The 19,535-nt window shown below is 45.9% G+C and overlaps 1 protein-coding gene across 1 annotated transcript; it reads left to right on the plus strand.

Annotated features, from left to right (window-relative positions):
• The first annotated feature begins 14,188 nt into the window (after window positions 1–14,188).
• On the plus strand, window positions 14,189–18,331 carry ZFP36 (ZFP36 ring finger protein). Its single transcript, XM_056541315.1, has 2 exons — window positions 14,189–14,334; window positions 16,562–18,331. The coding sequence occupies exons 1-2, from the start codon at window positions 14,299–14,301 to the stop codon at window positions 17,456–17,458; spliced, it is 933 nt and encodes a 310-aa protein (XP_056397290.1). The 5' UTR covers window positions 14,189–14,298; the 3' UTR covers window positions 17,459–18,331.
• The last annotated feature ends 1,204 nt before the right edge of the window (window positions 18,332–19,535 follow it).

Consider the following 19,535-nt stretch of genomic DNA (forward strand, 5'->3'; position numbering starts at 1 on the left):
TATGCGCTCCTCCCGCACATGCAGGCCGTGAGCGCATGGTCCCCTTACCTGATGCTGCTGATGGGGCTGGGACTCACATCGCGGGACACGCCCGCATGCGAGCCCCAGTCCGTCACTCTCCGGCTGTTTCTCCTGCCTCCGCCTCTGCCTCTCTGCTCCTGCACACGTGTCCCAGTCCCCTAGGGTGCGCGCATGCTCCGGAGCGTTAAGATTTAAAGGGCCAGTACGCTCATTAGTGTAATTCACCTGTGGCTCATTTATAAATTCCTCCACCCTCCTCACTCCCCTCCCGGATCTTTGTTGCCTTGTGTCTTAGAGAAAGCGTTCCTCAGTATTGCCTTGCTGTGTATCTGATCCTTTGCTTTGTGACTTGATCTTGCTCCTTTGACGCCTGCTTACTGAACTCCTGCTACGTCTTGACTACGCTACTGTGCCGCCTGCCCTGACCTTCTGCTATCCAGACTACGAGCTGCCTTATCCCTCCTGTGCCTCGCATCTCCTCAGCCGCCTGTGTGGTCGAGCCGTGCCAGGGGTAGCGACCTGGGTGTCGCCTGCCGCAGCAAGTCCATCCCGCTTTGCGGCGGGCTCTGGTGAAAACCAGCGGCACCTTAGACTCCGCTCCCTGGTTCGGTCCAAGTCATCTGCCACACAGGTCCAGCGGATCCCCATCCACCGGAGTTCTGTGTCTTCAGAAACGTGAGTGTTACAATTTTAAGGCAGCCTCTAGTTGGGACTAAGGTAATTCTGTTCTAGTGAGGCCTTCAGGGGCTGGATCCCCAGGGATCAGTCCTTTAGTTTCTGTCCTACTATCATGTCTAGGGGGCAGTATGCAGTTTTCCATGTGGTTGATGGATGACAATAAATTGTCTATGGATTATATCCATACCTTCCATGGAACAGAAAGAAACGCTCTCCAATTTTTGACCGATCCTAACAGCATCCAAAGAAGGTTGAGCAAAACAGATTAATAGGGTCAGTTGGGGAAGGAACTACGATCAGGGAACTTTTGCCTTCTAGTTATCTGAGCAGCTTCACTAGAAACTATGAAGAGCATGTCCAAAGGGAAGTCAAGGTTTGGTATCTGCCAAGTAGTCCATCAACTTACAGCTTTCACCTACTGATGAATTTGAAGAATTTCGTGACCACATCGGAAAAAAATGTACTAGTTCTAATTTACGTTCAAGTTCCTTTTAGCCCAAAGGCAGCTACTCACTGACTCCCTTAAAGGCCGTGCTTTGCGTATTTGAACTCAAATAGACCGTGCTGGGCTATGCCGATGTGTGCGTGACCTGGTGCTGAGCAGTGCAGTGATGTATACAGGATTTCCTACGAGGTGGGCCCTTGTAGTGTTCAGAATTGCCTTTTTTCCAGGAAAATTGCACAATAGAATCCTGGGGCAATACAAGCACAGCCTTTTGTATGAATGGTTCATTCTTAAGTAATTGTGAAGCACTTTCACAAGTAGAGGACAGACTGGATGGAGTGTAACTGGTTGAAAGCGAGAACATATAATACCCTGGGAAAAAAACAATTTCCAGTGGTGCAGCATCCAATGTTAGGTGATCAATTATTATAGTGCCCGCTTCAACCCAGGTTGTACTTGTTCAAATGGTGAAATAGGGTCTTTTCCAACCAGGATGCTTCCAGTTGCTGCAAAACGACAACTTCCAGCATGCCCGGACAGTCTAAGGCTGTCTGGGCATGCTGGTAGTTGTCATTTTGCAGCAACTGGAAGCATCCTGGTTGGGAAACACTGCTGTAATATCTAACCCAAATGATCAAGCTAAGCCTAGACCACTGGTCATTTGGTTTGAGCAGTCGCCTGCTTAAAGGGGTACTCTGTTGGATTTTTTTTTTTTTTTTAAATCAACTGGTGCCATTGAATTGGATTGAGATACAGTGACTGGCAATATAGTATACAGTGACAGGCATAGGTCTTCTCGTTGATGTGCTTGGGAAGCCTAGGCTAGCCTGTCCAGTCTGATCCCTCAAAGGAACTACTGCGGCCACAAATTGCTAAAAAAAAAAAAATACAGCTGGCTGTGATAGAAAAGTGTTAGTACACCCCTGAATATGGGGCAGAGTAGCCGCAGACCCATCATAGTGCATAGTGGACTCCTGTCCATCAACGAAAGTAACTACCTTGGGCATGGGAGCATCAGAACTGGACCATGGATCAAGGGATGAAGGTATTTTGGTCTGATAAACCATGTTTTCTTTTACATCATGTGGACAACCAGACGTGTTTGCGTCACTTACCTGGGGAAATGATGATACCAGCATGTCTCATAGGAAGGAGCCAAGTATGTTGGGCAATTTTCTGCTGGAAACCATAGTCTCCTAACAATCCTGTGGATGCAACTTTGACACGTACCACTTACCTAAACATTTTATAGCCACAGACCCATCATAGTGTCTGTGCTGACTTCTGTCCATCGCCGAAAGTACCTACCATGGACATTGGGGCATCAGAACTGGACCGTGGAGCAATCGACGAAGGTAGTTTGGTCTGATAAACCATGTTTTCTTTTACATTATGTGGACAGGTGGGTGTGTGTGAGTCACTTACCTGGGGAAGAGATGACACCAGGATGTCTTAGGGGAAGAAGCCAAGGATGTTGGGCAATGTTCTGCTAGAAAACCTTGGGCTCCTATCAATCACAGGGACGCTACTTTTTACCGCCTACCTAAACATTTTATAGAGCAAGCCTTCCCCTTCATGGCACTGGGATCCCCTAATAGCAGTGGCCTCCAAGTCGGTCACCTGGCCTCCAAATTCCCCAAATCTCAGCCCGATCGTTCATCTGTGGGATGTACTGGGAAAACAAATCTCATCCATGGAGGCCGCACCTCACAGCTTACAAGGTTTAGAGCAGTGTTTCCCAACCAGGGTGCCTCCAGATGTTGCAAAACTACAACTCCCAGCATGCCCAGATCAGCTCACCAACTCTTCACTGATAACAAGCACCATTGTGTGTGGTCCGGAAGCAGGGAGCCGCTCCTCCCCGATGACAGCAGAAATGGAAAGAAAAAGATCTCCCTGTGGAGAAATCCAGGAAAACTTAACGTTTAATAGTGCACATTAAATAAGGTTTGCCACAATGGTGGCACGTGCCCTGTCACTCATAAAACAGGAGTGAAACGCCGACACGTTACGAGCAGACGCTAAGAGCGTCTGCTCATGGACTAAGAGTGTCTGCTCAAAACGCGTTGTCGTGGACTAAGAGCATCGTCATGGACTAAGAGCGTCTGCTCGAAACGCGTCGTCATGGACTAAGAGTGTCGTCATGGACTAAGAGCGTCTGCTCGAAATGTGTCGTCATGGACTAAGAGCGTCTGCTCGAAACGCTTCGTCATGGACAAAGAGCGTTGTCATGGACTAAGAGCGTCTGCTCAAAATGCGTCGTCATGGACTAAGCGTCTGCTCGAAACGCGTCATCATGGACTAAGAGCGTCGTCATGGACTAAGAGCGTCTGCTCGAAACGCGTCGTCATGGACTAAGAGTGTCGTCATGGACTAAGAGCGTCTGCTCAAAACGCGTCATCATGGACTAAGAGCATCTGCTTGAAACGCGCCGTCATGGACTAAGAGCGTCTGCTCGAAACGCGTTGTCGTTTCACTCCTGTTTTTATGAGTGACATGTCACATTGTGGCAAACCTTTTTTAATGTGCACTATTAAACGTTAAGTTTTACTGGATTTTTCCACCGGGAGCTGAATCTTCTTCCTTCAATTTCTTTCACAGGTTTGGTGCATCTCCCCCTACCTCCCCCCCCCCCCCCCACCCCCTCCCTCCACCCACCCTTTTTTCTATAAAGAAGGTAAGCTTTGCTTCAAATGCTTTTCTAAAGAACTACAAGTTCTAGTGAGTTCCTCAGCGCGGGGCGTGAACTTCCTGGAAATCAAAGTATTGAGACATACGAGTCTGTTACACAACTCGGCAGTGTTGCTTTGCCAAGCCAAACATGGAAAACGTCCTCGTGTGCGAGGGGCCGGGCCTTGTGCTGAAATGACTTCCGACTGCAGCCAAGCAGCTCTCCTCACTACGCAGACTTATACACATCTGCTACTCCGTCTGGACATTATAGTCCCCCTCCAAGTCAACATATGCCAGGGGATAGAGACTATTAATAAATGTTTCAGATGAGCGCCAGGCTTACATTTCATTACGTAACTAGGGCATAACGTTCTACAACGTAATTGAGGTCTGTTAGCAAATACTGTAGAGCAGTGGTCTCCAAACTGTGCACCTCCAGATCTTGCAAAACTACAACTTCTAGCATGCCCGGACAGCCAACGGCTGTCCGGGCATGCTGGAAGTTGTAGTTTTGCAACAGCTGGAGACTCATTGTTTGGAGACCACTGTTTTAGAAAATCTACCCAAGGGGTACTCCGGTGGAAAACATTTTATTTTTTTTTAAATCAGCTGGTGTCAGAAAGTTATACAGATTTGCAAATGACTTCTATTTAAAAATCTTAACCCTTCCAGTACTTATCAGCTGCTATCTGTTCCACAGGAAGTTCTTTTCTTTTTGAATTTCCTTTCTGTCTGATCACAGTGCTCTCTGCTGACACCTCTGTCCATCTTAGGAACTGTCCAGAGTAGGGGCAAATCCCCATAGCAAACCTCTCCTGCTCTGGACAGTTCCTGAAATGGACAGAAGTGTCAGCAGAGAGCACTATGGTCAGGCAGAAAATAAATTCAAAAAGAAAAGAACTTCCTGTGGAGCATACAGCAGCTGATAAGTACTGGAAGGATTAAGTTTTTTTTTAATAGAAGGGATTTACAAATCTGTTGAACTTTCTGGCACCAGTTGATTTAAAAAATAAATGTTTTCCCCCAAAGTTTACGAGAAAAATAATAATAAATGTTTTCCACCCCTTTACCAGACTTTAGGGCATTGGGGTTTGAGGACGTGCGTCTCTTGGACATTGACCTGTCTAAACCAGATGGATTGTAGACCTCCATACACTGTCGAACGGGGTTAGCAGTTGGGTGGTAACGTCAGCAATATTTGCTTCCAAATTTGGTTGACCTTCTGAGATAACCAGCACCAGAGGTGTCCCTAGCCTGGAAAAAGAGGGGGAGAATCTGGTTCTTTATCTATGCAGGTCAAAGAAAACTGTGGATTTCGGATTGTGCTCTTGGCACTAATATGGAGTGCATCGTTTGCTCATGTGTGGTGCTTTAGGAGTTCGCTGTTGATCTGCGCCGGAGTTGGTGAGCACTGGTGGATATTGAAGACAAGCAAGATCCTGAGGGTGACAGTAAACCAGTCAAAAAGGTAAGTTATGACTTGATCATGTAACCATTGGAGTCCGATTGCAATGAGGCAAGAGGCATATCTCAAGGAATTTCCTAGGAGTTGACCAGTTTTTTGGGTTAGGGCTGAATGGTCTCTAGCATAGCATTTTGGGTGCTGGTTGTGGAAGGGGAGGCTAAACGTATCAGCCTGTTGAGGTGCCAAAGCTGTTTTGTTGAGAACTAGGCTCAAACCTGGTAAAAAAATGGTGTTAGGCCTAGTATTTTGGCACTGTAAATGCAATTTCTGAGGTGACAATGTGTGGCAGCCTTGTACTATATGTGACGACGTGTGGCAGCCTTGTACTATACAGTATGTGACGATGTGTGGCAGCCTTGTACTATACAGTATGTGACGATGTGTGGCAGCCTTGTACTATAGGTGACGACACGTGGCAGCCTTGTACTATACAGTATGTGACGATGTGTGGCAGCCTTGTACTATAGGTGACGACACGTGGCAGCCTTGTACTATACAGTATGTGACGATGTGTGGCAGCCTTGTACTATAGGTGATGACGCGTGGCAGCCTTGTACTATACAGTATGTGACGATGTGTGGCAGCCTTGTACTATAGGTGACGACGTGTGGCAGCCTTGTACTATACAGTATGTGACAATGTGTGGCAGCCTTGTACTATACAGTATGTGACGATGTGTGGCAGCCTTGTACTATACAGTATGTGACGATGTGTGGCAGCCTTGTACTATACAGTATGTGACGATGTGTGGCAGCCTTGTACTATAGGTGACGACGCGTGGCAGCTGTGTACTCTGACAGCTTTGTTATGGGAACACTGTTCTAGAGGCGCTGTGGCTTTCACTGATCTAGGAACATAGGCTAATTTTGTTCCAGACCTCTGTGACTGGTGTTCATTTGGGAACATGACTGGTTATGTTCTGGGGGCTCTGTAGTTCAGTGACCGGCACTGTTCTGTGGACACTGTTTTTTTTCTGGGGCACTGTGACCACACTTCATTAATAAGTAATGGTGTTCCCCCACTACAAGATGTCTGGCTGCTATAGCAACCTGGCTAAATGTTATTTTACCAGCACAAATTTGTTACCACACCACTTAAAAAAAACTCCCGAAAGTGATGTCAAATGTACATGTGAAAGGAGAACAAATATTGCATAACTTTGTTGGTAAACAGCGGTGCAGCTTCAGCTTCCCACACTTCTTCATGATCTTGACCTATGTCCTGCATGATTTTTTTAATCATCCTTTTACAGCATTTATGTATAATTGGTGGCCAGTGGCCTATGAATAGGGGATGCAGAAGTAGAAGTTGCCCCCTGGCCTGGAGACTTGGCCTACTGTCCAAAGATGTTGATGTTCTTCATTAGTCTGTAGAGACGTATCTTACTCACAAGGGTAATTCCATTGATAACACTTCACAAAACTTGAGTAACTTTTGTAAAGGCTTTGTTTTAGTTGTTTTGTACCAAATTTGATTTGACTCCAAGCACCACAAGACTTGCTTTCGACATTCCGCTGTCTGACATGAGATGGACAGCTGAGCTCTACTTCTGTAGCTGTCACCTGAACTTAAGGGGTACTCCGCTCCTAGACATCTTATCCCCTATCCAAAGGACATCCGGTGCAGGGAGAAAACTTCGCTTTGTGCCGGATGACTGGCGATGCGGGGCGGAGGCTCGTGGCGTCACGGTCACGCCTCACTTGTGACGTCACGGCCCCTCCCATAGACTTGCATTGAGGGGACATGGCCGTGACGTCACAAGCAGGACGCAGCCGTGACGTCTCGAGCCTCCGGCACTGCACCTGATGCCGGGTGCAGCAGGGAGATCGCGGGGGTCCCCAGCGGCAGGAACCCATTGATCAGACATCTTATCCCCTATCCTTTGGATAGGGGATAAGATGTTTAGGGGCAGAGTACCCCTTTATGGTAAATCAGCAGAAGTCTTATCCTTGGGTGTCAAATGCAAATCAATACAGTATTTAAGCATGGCCCGTTGCGTCATGGGTTGTGTTTGGTATTGCAGCTCAGCTCTTCGAAATTGCCTAAACGTTGGTAAAATTCAGAAGCTTGCATCTAAAGGGGTTAGCCCAAGATAACAGCTTATTACTTATCCTCTGAATAGGTAATACGTATATGATCGGTGGGGTTCTAATAAGTGGGATACCCACCAACTACGACAACAGCGATCCCTTGTCCCCTGGAGTGAATACCGGCAGTCAATCATGTTCAGTGCTACTCTACTTTTTCAAAGACTGATAAAGATAGCGGAATACAACACTTGACTTTCTTTGACAATCCCATAGGGAGTATATGGAGCGGCAGCGAGCATGGTCAACCGCCACCACATTCACACTAGGGGACAACGGACGGCAATTCTTCTGATTGATCCCACCAATCAGATAGTTATCACCTATAACTCATTAAAGGATAAAAACCATCAGTGTTACCTGCATTAGCCTATCGATACAGGTGTATAGTGTGTGGCACAGACGACAACCATGCTTACCTGTCCCGGTTCCGTGGTCCAGTTGTTCCGCTATCTTCCTTCGTATCTTTCATTCCAGAGCTGGCTTGGGGCATGGGGAGAGCTTTCTGACTTCACCGCTGCCGCTTCTTGATGTTAAGAAGCTCCACCCATGCCCCAAGCCCACAGCTGGAATGGAAGATACGGAGAAAGGAGGCGGGATAACAGGATCACGGAACAGGGACAGGTAAGTATGGTTGTCATGAGTGTCACACGCACTACACACCTGTACCAACATGTTCGTGCGGTAACACTGATGACAGTTTTCCTTTAAAGGCCCGTTTGCACTTTCTGCACAATATTTTGCCAATAATTCCCCTTAGGTCCGCCATACCACTTACCATGTATAAAGGGGTTATCCGGGGAATAGGGGATAAGTTGTAGTGATGTGAAGCCTTAGTCGGTGATTGGTGGAGCAGTTGGTCTCAAAAGGTTTGGCTAGAGTGCTCAAAGGTAGAAGATGACCTCATTCTGGAGATTGTAGAGGGTCCCAACAGTCAGTTCCTCTAGTTAGAGGATAAGTTTTATTTCCCACATAACCTCTTTAAGGATTTGTTCACATCACAATTGGGCCAACCGTGGAACGTATATTGATGAACTGTCAAAATGGGAATGCAATGTGCACGCAGCATGGATAGGCACCGGCCCCATTGACTTTAATGTCCCGAACGTAGTCAACTAGTGACCTCATTCCACTCTCCCGGCATGTTTTGACGTTGAAGTATACGCATCATGGATGGAACAAACCTGATGTAAAGAAGTCTAAGAGGGACATGTGCCCAAATAGTGGTCAACCCAAACAAGAAGATTAGTGGCTACTAGACACCTACAAAATACACTACGTAGGGCAGTGTTTCCCAACCAGAATGCCTCCACCTGTTGCAAAACTACAACTTCCAGCATGCCCGGACAGCCGCTAGCTGTCCGGGCATGCTGGAAGTTGTAGTTTTGCAACAGCTGGAGGCAGCCTGATTGGGAAACAATGACACAAGGGGCGAAGGAAGAGAATCTGGCAATACTGAATATTAAGTTTATGTTGTTGGCCATGTAATGGTGCTGGACTTTAAGAAGCAGCGGAAACTTTTTTTGGGATGCCTGCCTAGCATAATAAGTGATTCCATGGAATGGAGGAAATATATGGAGGAAACATTTCATTTCTAAACAGCCTGGCGGCCTGACCGTACGCTCCGCGCTGCCAGTAGCTGCCTGAAACTTTACGAGCGTGAAATACTGGAGAAGTAACGAGAAGCCGAAGCCAACGAAACTTCCAGTGTCCGTTCAGGTTAATCTTTAAGAAAATTAAATGAAGGGGCCGGCGGTTCTCACCTCAAGATGTTTATAATGGATGGCAGGCCCGCCGAAAATACAAAAATAATAAACTACTCAATGTACTTAGGGTGTGTAGATTCCCTTTTTTGTTTGAAGGGCCTCCTGAAAATAAGCAGATCGGTGTCCCGCTGCTGAAATGGCTACTGATCAGTACAGTAACCAGTCAGGGAACTTGCCAGTAAGTGTTTAGTTTCCCTGCAGCTCCTCCGCAGGACAAATAAACATGGTGCACTTTTAAACCATGGACAAAATAATGAAAATATAAATATAAAACAATAATAAATGGACATGCCAGGTCCTCCAGTGGTTGACTACTAGCATAGTCCACAATGTGTTTTCTAGACCTGACAACAAGTTCTTAGCTGACGATGTTAGGCCCCCTCTCTATTTTTCCATGTCTATAGGGGAAACAAGTCATATGACCGCGGTGACCAATCACCTCAACAAGCTATGATTGGCTTTAATGGTCATGTGTCATTACACCAGGGAAAAAGTAGCCCAAAGCCCCCCCCCCCCATTCACATTAGTGAAAAGTTGGCCATCCTTGCCAATAGGGGGCCTGCCGACCATCTAATGTGTATAAGGGCCTACCGACTCTCACTGGAAAGAAGAAAAAGAGAAGAGGTGCGCTCCTAGTGAATACTGTGATTTGTTGAGGGTGCAGTGTGCCAAGTATTGCACCTTACCATATGGTGTTGTGCTGAGAGCACAACACATTGATGAGCATGTAGACTCGCTTGGAGTATGTGGGTTCAAAGGGGTGGCTGCCTCAACGTCCTTGCCCGTAACCTCCAGGTTACGGTGTGATAAGGATAAAAGCAAAAAGAGTAAAGTTGGACGTCCTGGATGGCGCCTTCCCTAATAATAAACTTGCCAAAATTTAATAAACAAAATGGCAATTTATTGGTAAGTTGGCCAGTTTATTATTAGGGAAGGCGACATTTAGGATGGCCATTTTTATTCTTTTTGCTTTTATCGGGTATGTTGGATTTTGGTTCCTTTGATTTGGAGTTTGGAGCCTTTGTTTGTTATTTTTTTTGGGGGGGGGGGGGGGGGGTGATAAGTCACCGAGCTGAACGTTCATGTGTATGTTGTCAATGGTTGAGAGAGCTGTCTGGCAAACAAACGTGTTCTCAATGGTTGAGAGAGCTGTCGGGCAAACACACCTATTGAAGGAAGTGAGGGCACCTTAAAGTGGTACTGATTGGTCAAGACCCCACCAATCGCTAGGTAGAGCCAGGAGAAGCACAAGGCTGAGAGCTTCACTTCCAGGAGGCTTTATAAACTTGACATAGAAAATGGAGTGTTCTGCAACAAGTCGGATTGATAAGGAAGGAGAGGAGTAAAGCGCCCAGCTCCTCACTTCTCCCTGCTTTATCTAGTAATTGATCTCAGTGCTGAGACCCCGATCAATTAAAACTCTTGACATGTCTATAGTTTTTTTAAGTGAAAAGTTGGCCAACCTTGCAAATTTTAGAGGGACCTGCGGACCATCTAATGTGTATGGGGGACTTCCAACAGACAGAGAAGGATCGGGTATGTTGCATTTTAGTTCTCTGAGCCTCTTGTTTTTTTGGTGGGATAAGTCGCCCAGATGAATGTTCATGTGTATGATGTCAATGGTTGAGAGAGCTTTCATCCAAACAAATGTGGTATGGTGGGGTGTGAGGTGCAGGGCAGATGTTGTTACCCTAGGGGCAGATGGTATTTACCCCTTGTGTTCATGAGTCCAGGGCGGGGTTTAGCCTTAACCACCCGAAAGTATACCGCTGGATCCTGGGCTAGGCACGGGGGCAATAAAGACTCCGACGCCAAGTTACGGACAACGGTAGCTTTACTGAGGGTAGACAGATGGTAAAGTCTATACAGTTCAGCCAGGGCCCACGGAGGTGACCAGTGACTCAGAGACCTTAAGGGCTTGCTGGGACTAGTAGTAGGACTAGGCAATTTAGTGCAGGCCACGTTGCTTGACAATTTGACAGAGACTGACTCTACTGATCAAGGACAAAGCTGCAGGTTTAGTTTACTTGCACTTGACTGTGGCTGCAGGACTTGACTTGAGGCCTCCAATACTCTGGACACACACAATAGACACGACTGACCTTAGCAAAGACTTGGTGCAAAAAGAGAGAGAGAAGCTCCACCCAGGCTTTTATGGGGGAGACTAGCACATAGGTCACCTTTGGGGTCAGCTAGTCACTTACCTCCTGGGTAACAATCAGATGGTATAACACATCTTTTAATATACAACATATATACAAATGGGGAAAAAACTATAGGGGCCCCTGGGGACACTGAGAGACACTGTCTGACAGAGCAGGAAAGGTACGGGGCAACACCATCCCATACTGGGCGACCACACAAACATACGGACAACAGCTATTGAAGAAAGTGAAGGGCACCTTAAAGTGTTATTGATTGGTCGAGACCCCACCAAAGGCTACAGAGAGCCAGGAAAAGCACATGGCTAAATGCTTCACTCCCAGGAGGCTTTATAGACTTCACATAGAAAATGTAGTCTTCTGCAACAAGTCGGATTGAGCAGTAAGACGAGGAGTGAAGCACTAAGCTTGGCACTTCTCCCTGCTGTATCTATCGATTGGTCTCAGTGCTGAGACCCTGACCAATCAAAGCTTTTGACAACTTTTGTCTGTGTGACAGGTCAAAAGCTTTTTTAAATGACAGTCATTGGCATAGCTCCCATACAGGCACACCACACAACTGCTATGGGGGTCTATGGGACAGGTGGGCTCAGCTGCAGCCAAATTATGTACCTTCTGTAATTTTTTAACTATTGTAAGAAATTCCACTCCCACCCCTCAAATGGCTGTGTACCAATCCCGGCGGGCAGCTGTAACTCCTCCTCCTGTACTCTGTCCCCTCCTCCTCGACTGAAGCTCCCAAACTAGGTGCCACAGGACTCGGCTGGCCAATGAGCCCAAAGATGCTCTGCTGCTGCCATTGTTTCATTGGCCAGACGAGTCTCTCTTGCACAGTGCGCACAGAACATACCTTAAGGGGGTTCTCCGGTACTTAAACATCTTATCCCCTATCCAAAGGATAGGGGATAAGATGCCTGATCGCGGGAGTCCCTAGCTATCACACCCCCTCCCGTAGGCTTTCATTGCGGGGCGGAGCGTGACGTCACACGCCGCCCGCCCTGTAGTCGCCGGTAATCAGTCCCAGAGCGAACACGCTCCGGGGACTGATTACAAACGGGGTGCCGCGTGCATGATCCCGGGGGTCCCCAGCGGCGGGACTCCCGCGATCAGGCATCTTATCCCCTATCCTTTGGATAGGGGGTAAGATGTTTAAGCACCGGAGAACCCCTTTAAGCACCGTGGCTCTGGACACAAGTTAGCCCTATTGTGGCCATAATCTGCCACATACAAAGTGAAAATCTGCATTTGGTGCTAATTTGTGTAGTTTTAAGCTGGCATTAAAGAAATACTCCGGTGAAATTTTTTTTTAAATTTAAATCAACTGGTGAGAGAAAGTTAAACAGATTTGTAAATTACTTCTATTTAAAAATCTTTACCCTTCCACTACATATCAGCTGCTGTATGCTTCACAGGAAGTTCTTTTCTTTTTCAATTTCTTTTCTGTCTGACCACAGTGCTCTCTGCTGACACCTCTGTCCATGTCAGGAACTGTCCGGAGCAGGATAGGTTTGCTATGGGGATTTGCTCCTACTCTGGACAGTTCCGGACATGGACAGAGGTGTCAGCAGAGAGCACTGTGGTCAGACTGGAAAGAAATGTAAAAAGAAAAGAACTTCCTGTGGAGCATACAGCTGCTGATAAGTACTGGAAGGATTAAGATTTTTAAATAGAAGTCATTTACAAATCTCTTTAACGTTCTGGCACCAGTTGATTTAAAAAAAAATATATATTGTTTTTTTTAGAGTACCCTTTTAGCTATTCATATTTTTTAAGTGAAGGGTAAATCTTTGTTATTGACACGATTTTTATATTTTTGCATAAACTGTATCACTCTGCCCACGTGCCCAAGTATAAAAAACAAATATAAAAAAAAGGGAAAAAAAAGGGGAACGCATAAGTGATAAGGCTGTGACGGAAGTCCTGTGCCAGTCCTAACTTGTGCACAAGAATTTAGAAAGATCTAGCACAGGAGGAAGTCCTAGCACCTTATAATTTAAAGGAACATGTTATGTTTATGTGCATTCCCGGGCGTTGTGCAAACCTGCAGAGTGGACATAGTTTCATTTAAAGGGGCCGTGCAGGGTAGTCCTTACTCTGAGGACATTCTTCGCATATTCTTATTAACAGGGGTTGGGGGTGGGGGGGGGGGTAGTCTCTAAATGTATCTAGTTTACCGTAGACATAGACTGTAGACCAGTGGTTTTAAATTGTGGCCCTCCAGATGTTGCAAAACTTCAACTCCCAGCATGCCCGGACAGCCGTTGGCTGTCCGGGCATGCTGGGAGTTGAAGTTTTGCACCATCTGGAGGGCCACAGTTTGAGACCACTGCTGCGGACAATCAGAGAGTATATATCGATGCGGGTATTGTCTTCCATAGTAACAGTTGTTATATTGTGACATGGCGGCTTAAGGTGAGGCCATTCGATTGCCACCTTCTGCTGCCAAACCCGTATCCTACCCATATATAACCCCCAACATTGTCTCAGGCGTTAACAAAGATCTCAATGTGTGTTTTCCTGCTCCCCTTTCCTTCTCCGTCTTGCTTTCCTTCTCCTCTTGGTTTCCAGTCTCCCTAGTTTCTCTCTTCGTCTGCCCTCTTTGCATTCTTTCTCCCTTTCCGCTCCTTCATTTGCTCTTTTTTTTTTCTCTCCCCCCCCCCCCCCCTCCCCTTCTTCTCATAATGTGATCTTGGCTTGAGACCGACCTGTTTTCCTGAGTAGAGAGATTAGCTAACGCCTCCCCCCCCCCCCATCCTCCCTCCTCCCTCCCTTAGCCTCCCTCCTCCCTCAGCCTCCCTCCTCCCTCAGCCTCCCTCCTCCCTCATCCTCCCTCCTCATCTTTTGGACGTCACCCTAAGGTGACATCATAGAGGAGGTCATTGTAGGAGGTGCTTATGGTAGGTTTATAAGGGAGGGTGCTGGAGGCTCAGTACTGCACTGACTGCTTAAAAGAATCACTGGTGTAGAAGCAGTAGGAGCAAGCACTTATTTTTGGAGCATTATGTCCACAATGCTGGATATACAAACAATCTACGAGGTGAGACCTTGGGTGGTGCCACCTGGCATCTCTGTGGGGAAAGGGAGGAGGGGGGGAGGTGTTCTTTTTCGGTAAGGTCCTTTCTTCGAAGAATCCCGAGGGTGGAATTAATGCTACACTTGTGCTTAAGGTTACAATTTTCTACGAAATGTTTTGCACTTGTCTCTACGTATGCTTCTGTTTATGTGCGTATGCTGCATTGCGACTTTGTTATTGTAACTTGATTACATGACTAGGGCTGTCAGGGTGGGACCCCTACACAGGATATGCAGGGACACAAAGGGGACTAAGTATAGGTTGGGACATAGAGGCAGAGCGGATATAGAGGTGACGTGAAGGTCAAGGGAGTGTAGAGTTTTGGGGGGTTCTGTAAGAACTGACAGAACCAAGCTCTAGCAAATCCAGTGTGGAATGGGTTTTCAGTAGATGTTAGACTGTTTGAGATGTATGATAGGATACATGGTATATTTGTAAAGGCGCAGTGTTTTTGGCTCAGGATGAAGCTATGACTTCAGAGAATATGGACTATTGAGGTCCCACAGCTGATGGTAATCTGCTCCCACGGTGCTCCACTCTTTTAGTACAATAGTGCTTTGTTCCTAGTTGGCATGAGTCTTTGTACTCTATGTGTAGGAGAGAACCAGAGATACCGATTCTTATGTAACCAGGGACATGTTTCTGACTAGAGCTGGTTGAGATTAGGGCTTGAAACCTGCCCTGGCAACAGAACTGGACAGACGTCATTCTTTGTCACATTTGTGTCCTCCTCCTAATGTTGCTGGACCTGCTTGACACTGTGCTTGTATGTGTGTATGTGGTACTCAATCCCCTTGTCGGTGGGTCGATCTTTATAGTTCTTTGACCTTTGCACTCCTGTCAGTCATACCTCATAGTCTGCCTTCTTCCCTCAAGAAAGACTTGTCTCTGTCCAATAACCTTTGGAGCTGTCTTTTTGCCTGATCCTTGTATCTGTCTTGAGTTCTTGTTCGTTGTCGTCTTTTGCACTTTGTCACTTTTGAGGCTTGGTCCCTCTTGAACCTTGAACCTTCCTATTGCATAAAATCTTATCTGCTGTCAGTCCTCAGACCTTGCTGTCACTAAGTCCTCCCTGTCAGTCCTCAGAACTTGCTATGACTCATACCTTCTACTCCAGCTTAACCCTTAATTTTCTGTCTCTCAGTCCTTGTACGTTACTAGCCTTCTTTTCTACTTGTATTTTTACTTTACAACCCCTGTCCTACCAGTCCTTGTTCTATTCTACCCTTCTGTCCTACCAGTCCTTGTTCTATACTACCCTTCTGTCCTACCAGTCCTTGTTCTATTCTACCCTTCTGTCCTACCAGTCCTTGTTCTATTCTACCCTTCTGTCCTACCAGTCCTTGTTCTATTCTACCCTTCTGTCCTGCAAGTCCTTGTTCTATACTACCCTTCTGTCCTACCAGTCCTTGTTCTATACTACCCTTCTGTCCTACAAGTCCTTATTCTATTCTACTCTTCTGTCTTAACAGGCCTTGTTCTATACTACCCTTCTGTCCTACCAGTCCTTGTTCTATTCTACCCTTCTGTCCTACAAGTCCTTATTCTATTCTAACCTTCTGTCCTAACAGGCCTTGTTCTATACTATCCTTCTGTCCTACCAGTCCTTGTTCTATTCTACCCTTCTGTCCTAACAGTCCTTGTTCTATTCTACCCTTCTGTCCTACCGGTCCTTATTGTTTACTACCACTTCTGCCTTATCATTCCTTGTTATTTATCGACTCTCTGTCCTACCAGTCCTTGATAACTACCCCACATTCAGTCACCCCAGGTTTTCTACTTTGGTGTGTTTCTTTGCTTCTGCTATTTTTCAGTTTTATGAGTGGGTTGTGTTTTTGCCCCAGGCCCTTTACATTGAGAAGCAATGTTGCTTGTCTGACAAGCTGCTGCTTGTTATCTGTCCTATATACATATATATATGAGCGAAAACAGGGCCTTGACTTCCTGTTAAAGTGCGCAGCTGAAATTATTTGACTTTTACACTCTTCCTTCTATACTTAAGGCCTGTACACCTTACGAGTATCTAGGACACAACTGTGTAGAACCACCTGGTCTTGTTTTTCTAGTTCTGTTGTCAAGGTTGAGTTATGATACAGTGATATAGATTGCATACTTAACACTGCCTGCATTGAAAATTATTGGGTTGGGCCTAGGTATCATTCTAATTCTTTTGTCTTCTGTAAACCTGTAGAACCTTCGCAACTTGAATTTGTCAGAAGATATAGAGAGCACCAATGACAACATCTTCACTAACCCAAAGAGGAGACATTCTTGCGCCCCTGAAGTCTATGATGAAGCAAAATGGTCTGCTAGATGGACTTACGAGCCTCCTCGAGCTCCTTTCAGAACAGACAGGTCCATCAGCCTCACTGAAGGACCCCGAACAGCACTACCTCCACCACCACCGGGGTTCCCTCCATTGAAAACTCCTCTGCCTTCTCTTCCTGCTCCATCACCACGTTACAAGACAGAGCTGTGCCGTACCTTCTCAGAAACAGGTACTTGTAAATATGGCTCAAAATGTCAATTCGCTCATGGGCAAGGTGAGCTAAGAGAGCCAAACCGTCATCCAAAGTACAAGACAGAGTATTGCCATAAGTTTCACCTCTATGGAGAATGTCCATATGGTTCCCGATGCAATTTTATCCACCACCCAGCTGAGCAAGGTACCAGTCCTCAACACGTTCTACGCCAGAGCCTCAGCTACACCGGTGTACCCATCAGAAGAGCCTCTCCACCACCACCAGGTTTCCCTGACCCTGCTTCCTTCACCAGAGCTGCATCGGTCTCCCCTCCTCCCAGTGAATCAATTTTCTCTCCTGCTCCTTCTGAGACCAGAAGCCATGTTTCTTCCCTCAAAGGAATGGAGTCCTGTAATCGTTGTTGCTCATGCCGATGCTCCAGAGCTGGGAATCTAGTTCAGGACCCTTTCTCCAACTACCAACTCCTACGTTCACCTTCTTCCAGTTCCTTGACCGAAAACGAGTGTTACAGCAGTGGTTCGGAGTCTCCTGTGTTTGAGGTGCCAAACCAAGTGGCTGCCAACAAGCGTTTGCCCATCTTCCACAGGCTATCTGTGTCCGACTGAGGAGTGGAGAGTAGAGAAAAAGCATCAGAACAAATTAGATTTTCAGCCCTGCTGTCAGACCAGCATCAGAACACTTGTTGACCTTAAGAAGAAACGTTCTGTGAAGTTACAGCTACTGGCAGAGGAAAAAAATCCATAATCAAGTGCCTTTCGTTGATTCTCAGGGCTTTACGCAGGTTTGGGGTGAAGGCTTCAAAGTAGCCTCAATAGACTTTTTTTTTGCACATATGGAAACCCCCATTTCCGAAAAAAAAAAAAATGTAAAAAATCTATTGTCATCCTATGCAGATCTGGATCAAACCTGTAAGGTTCCAGAGATGACAGGTGCATTTTCTTATGTAAGGGCATACCCTACTACTTGCTGTGTATTGTAGATTGGGATTAAGCTCTGAATTCATGTAGCAAAACAAGGTGTATAGCATGTTTACTGCCCCAAAAGTCTAATTTCCTATAGTTTGGGCTGGACCTAAACTATGGAAGAATAGGACCCAAAAGTGGACCAGTATCCCAGTTGTGAAAAAAATCCTGACTTTTTACTCCTGTGAACTCAAAAAAACAAAACAAAACTCATTTTCTGGAAGTTCTGCAATGCATTGCAGTGTTATAATACAATATTACAATATAATTGTGTATAATACAGATACACTACTACTTGTGTAATATACACTACACTGTGTATACTCTTCATTACATGGCACCGTCCCTGACATTCAGGTAGCGCTCTCCTCCCAGAGTTCCCCTTTACCTTTTTATATGATGCCTATGCATGCTCTTATATACAGCTTGAGTCTCTGGAAGACATCAAGATCTGTAGTGTTGCTTCATGCCCGATTGTGTTCCCACCGCACCCCGCCCCCTCCCCATATAAGATAAGCTATACCCGTAACTGACCAATCAGGCGTGAGAATTCATTCAACGACACGTGCAATGAAAGGAGAAATCTGATTGGTCGATGCGACGTATAACTTGTGCCCATTCTGTGCTTACGATAAGTCCTGGATAAGGTCCTAGAGACCGAGTGACGCCTCTTACCCTTGCAGCTGGGTATTATGACGCCTGTGTGCAATGCATTTTAGTACTCCCACCTCTAGGATCTTTTACAGCGTGCCTTATACCTCACAGGATGGCTGAGACAGGAGTTAAAATCAGGTGCTTTATGGGAAATATCAGCAAAAGACAAAATAAATAAAAAATCCGGTAGTAATTAATACCTTGATCATAGTAATCCAAAAGTGTGTATCTTCTAACACATATGTATCTATTTATGTGCTATTTATTACCAAAAAATAAATTTTATATCTATTTATCTTTTTGTATTATTTTGAAAATAATATATATTTGTCGGAAAAAAATAAGTTTGTAATCACTTAAGTGAAATAAATGAAGCTAATAAAAGTTAAATTTGCATAATCTGGTCTTCTTTTTTATATACGAGGAATGGTGGTGGGGTTATTGGCGGGGGTGGGTCTACAGAGTTAAGTCCGCCCCCGAGGATCCCTAGGAGTCTGCTTTATAAGCATGTGCAATAATCCAAGCCAAAATAACATCTTAATTTAGTCTCTTAAAGACCTGATTTCCAAACTGTGGCTCTCCAACTGTTGCAAGAATACAACTCCCAGCATGCCGTTGGCATGCTGGGAGTTGTATTCTTGCAACAGCTGGAGGGCCACAGTTTGGAGACCACCATCTTAAAGGAACATGTCAGATAAGTAGAGCAATATGGCCTACAGAATAGGCTTTCCTTCTCTACGTTTAAGGAGTAGTCTTCACAAGCACAACATATCTTATTCAATGCTCTACGTATGTTTTACCCAAGTGACTGTCATCATAGGAGCTACCACTAGGGGCTCAAGTGCCCTGATCTTTTTTGGGGTAAATTGATGCAACATATTGCCCCTTTAGTAGTTATGGTGCAGCCGGGAACTTATGGACAGGAGCACAAGGCGTAGAAGATGAGCCAGAAGGGACAAAACTATACATGGTCCACTATGTATGATCATTCCCTCCTCTTAGTTATGTAAATGTGGATATGCACAGAGGCTGTAAGGGGTTTTTGGGGCCAGGTGGGACCATGTGT

The sequence above is a fragment of the Hyla sarda genome, chromosome 9 (genome assembly GCF_029499605.1).
Source record: "Hyla sarda isolate aHylSar1 chromosome 9, aHylSar1.hap1, whole genome shotgun sequence".
NCBI classification, from domain to species: domain Eukaryota; kingdom Metazoa; phylum Chordata; class Amphibia; order Anura; family Hylidae; genus Hyla; species Hyla sarda.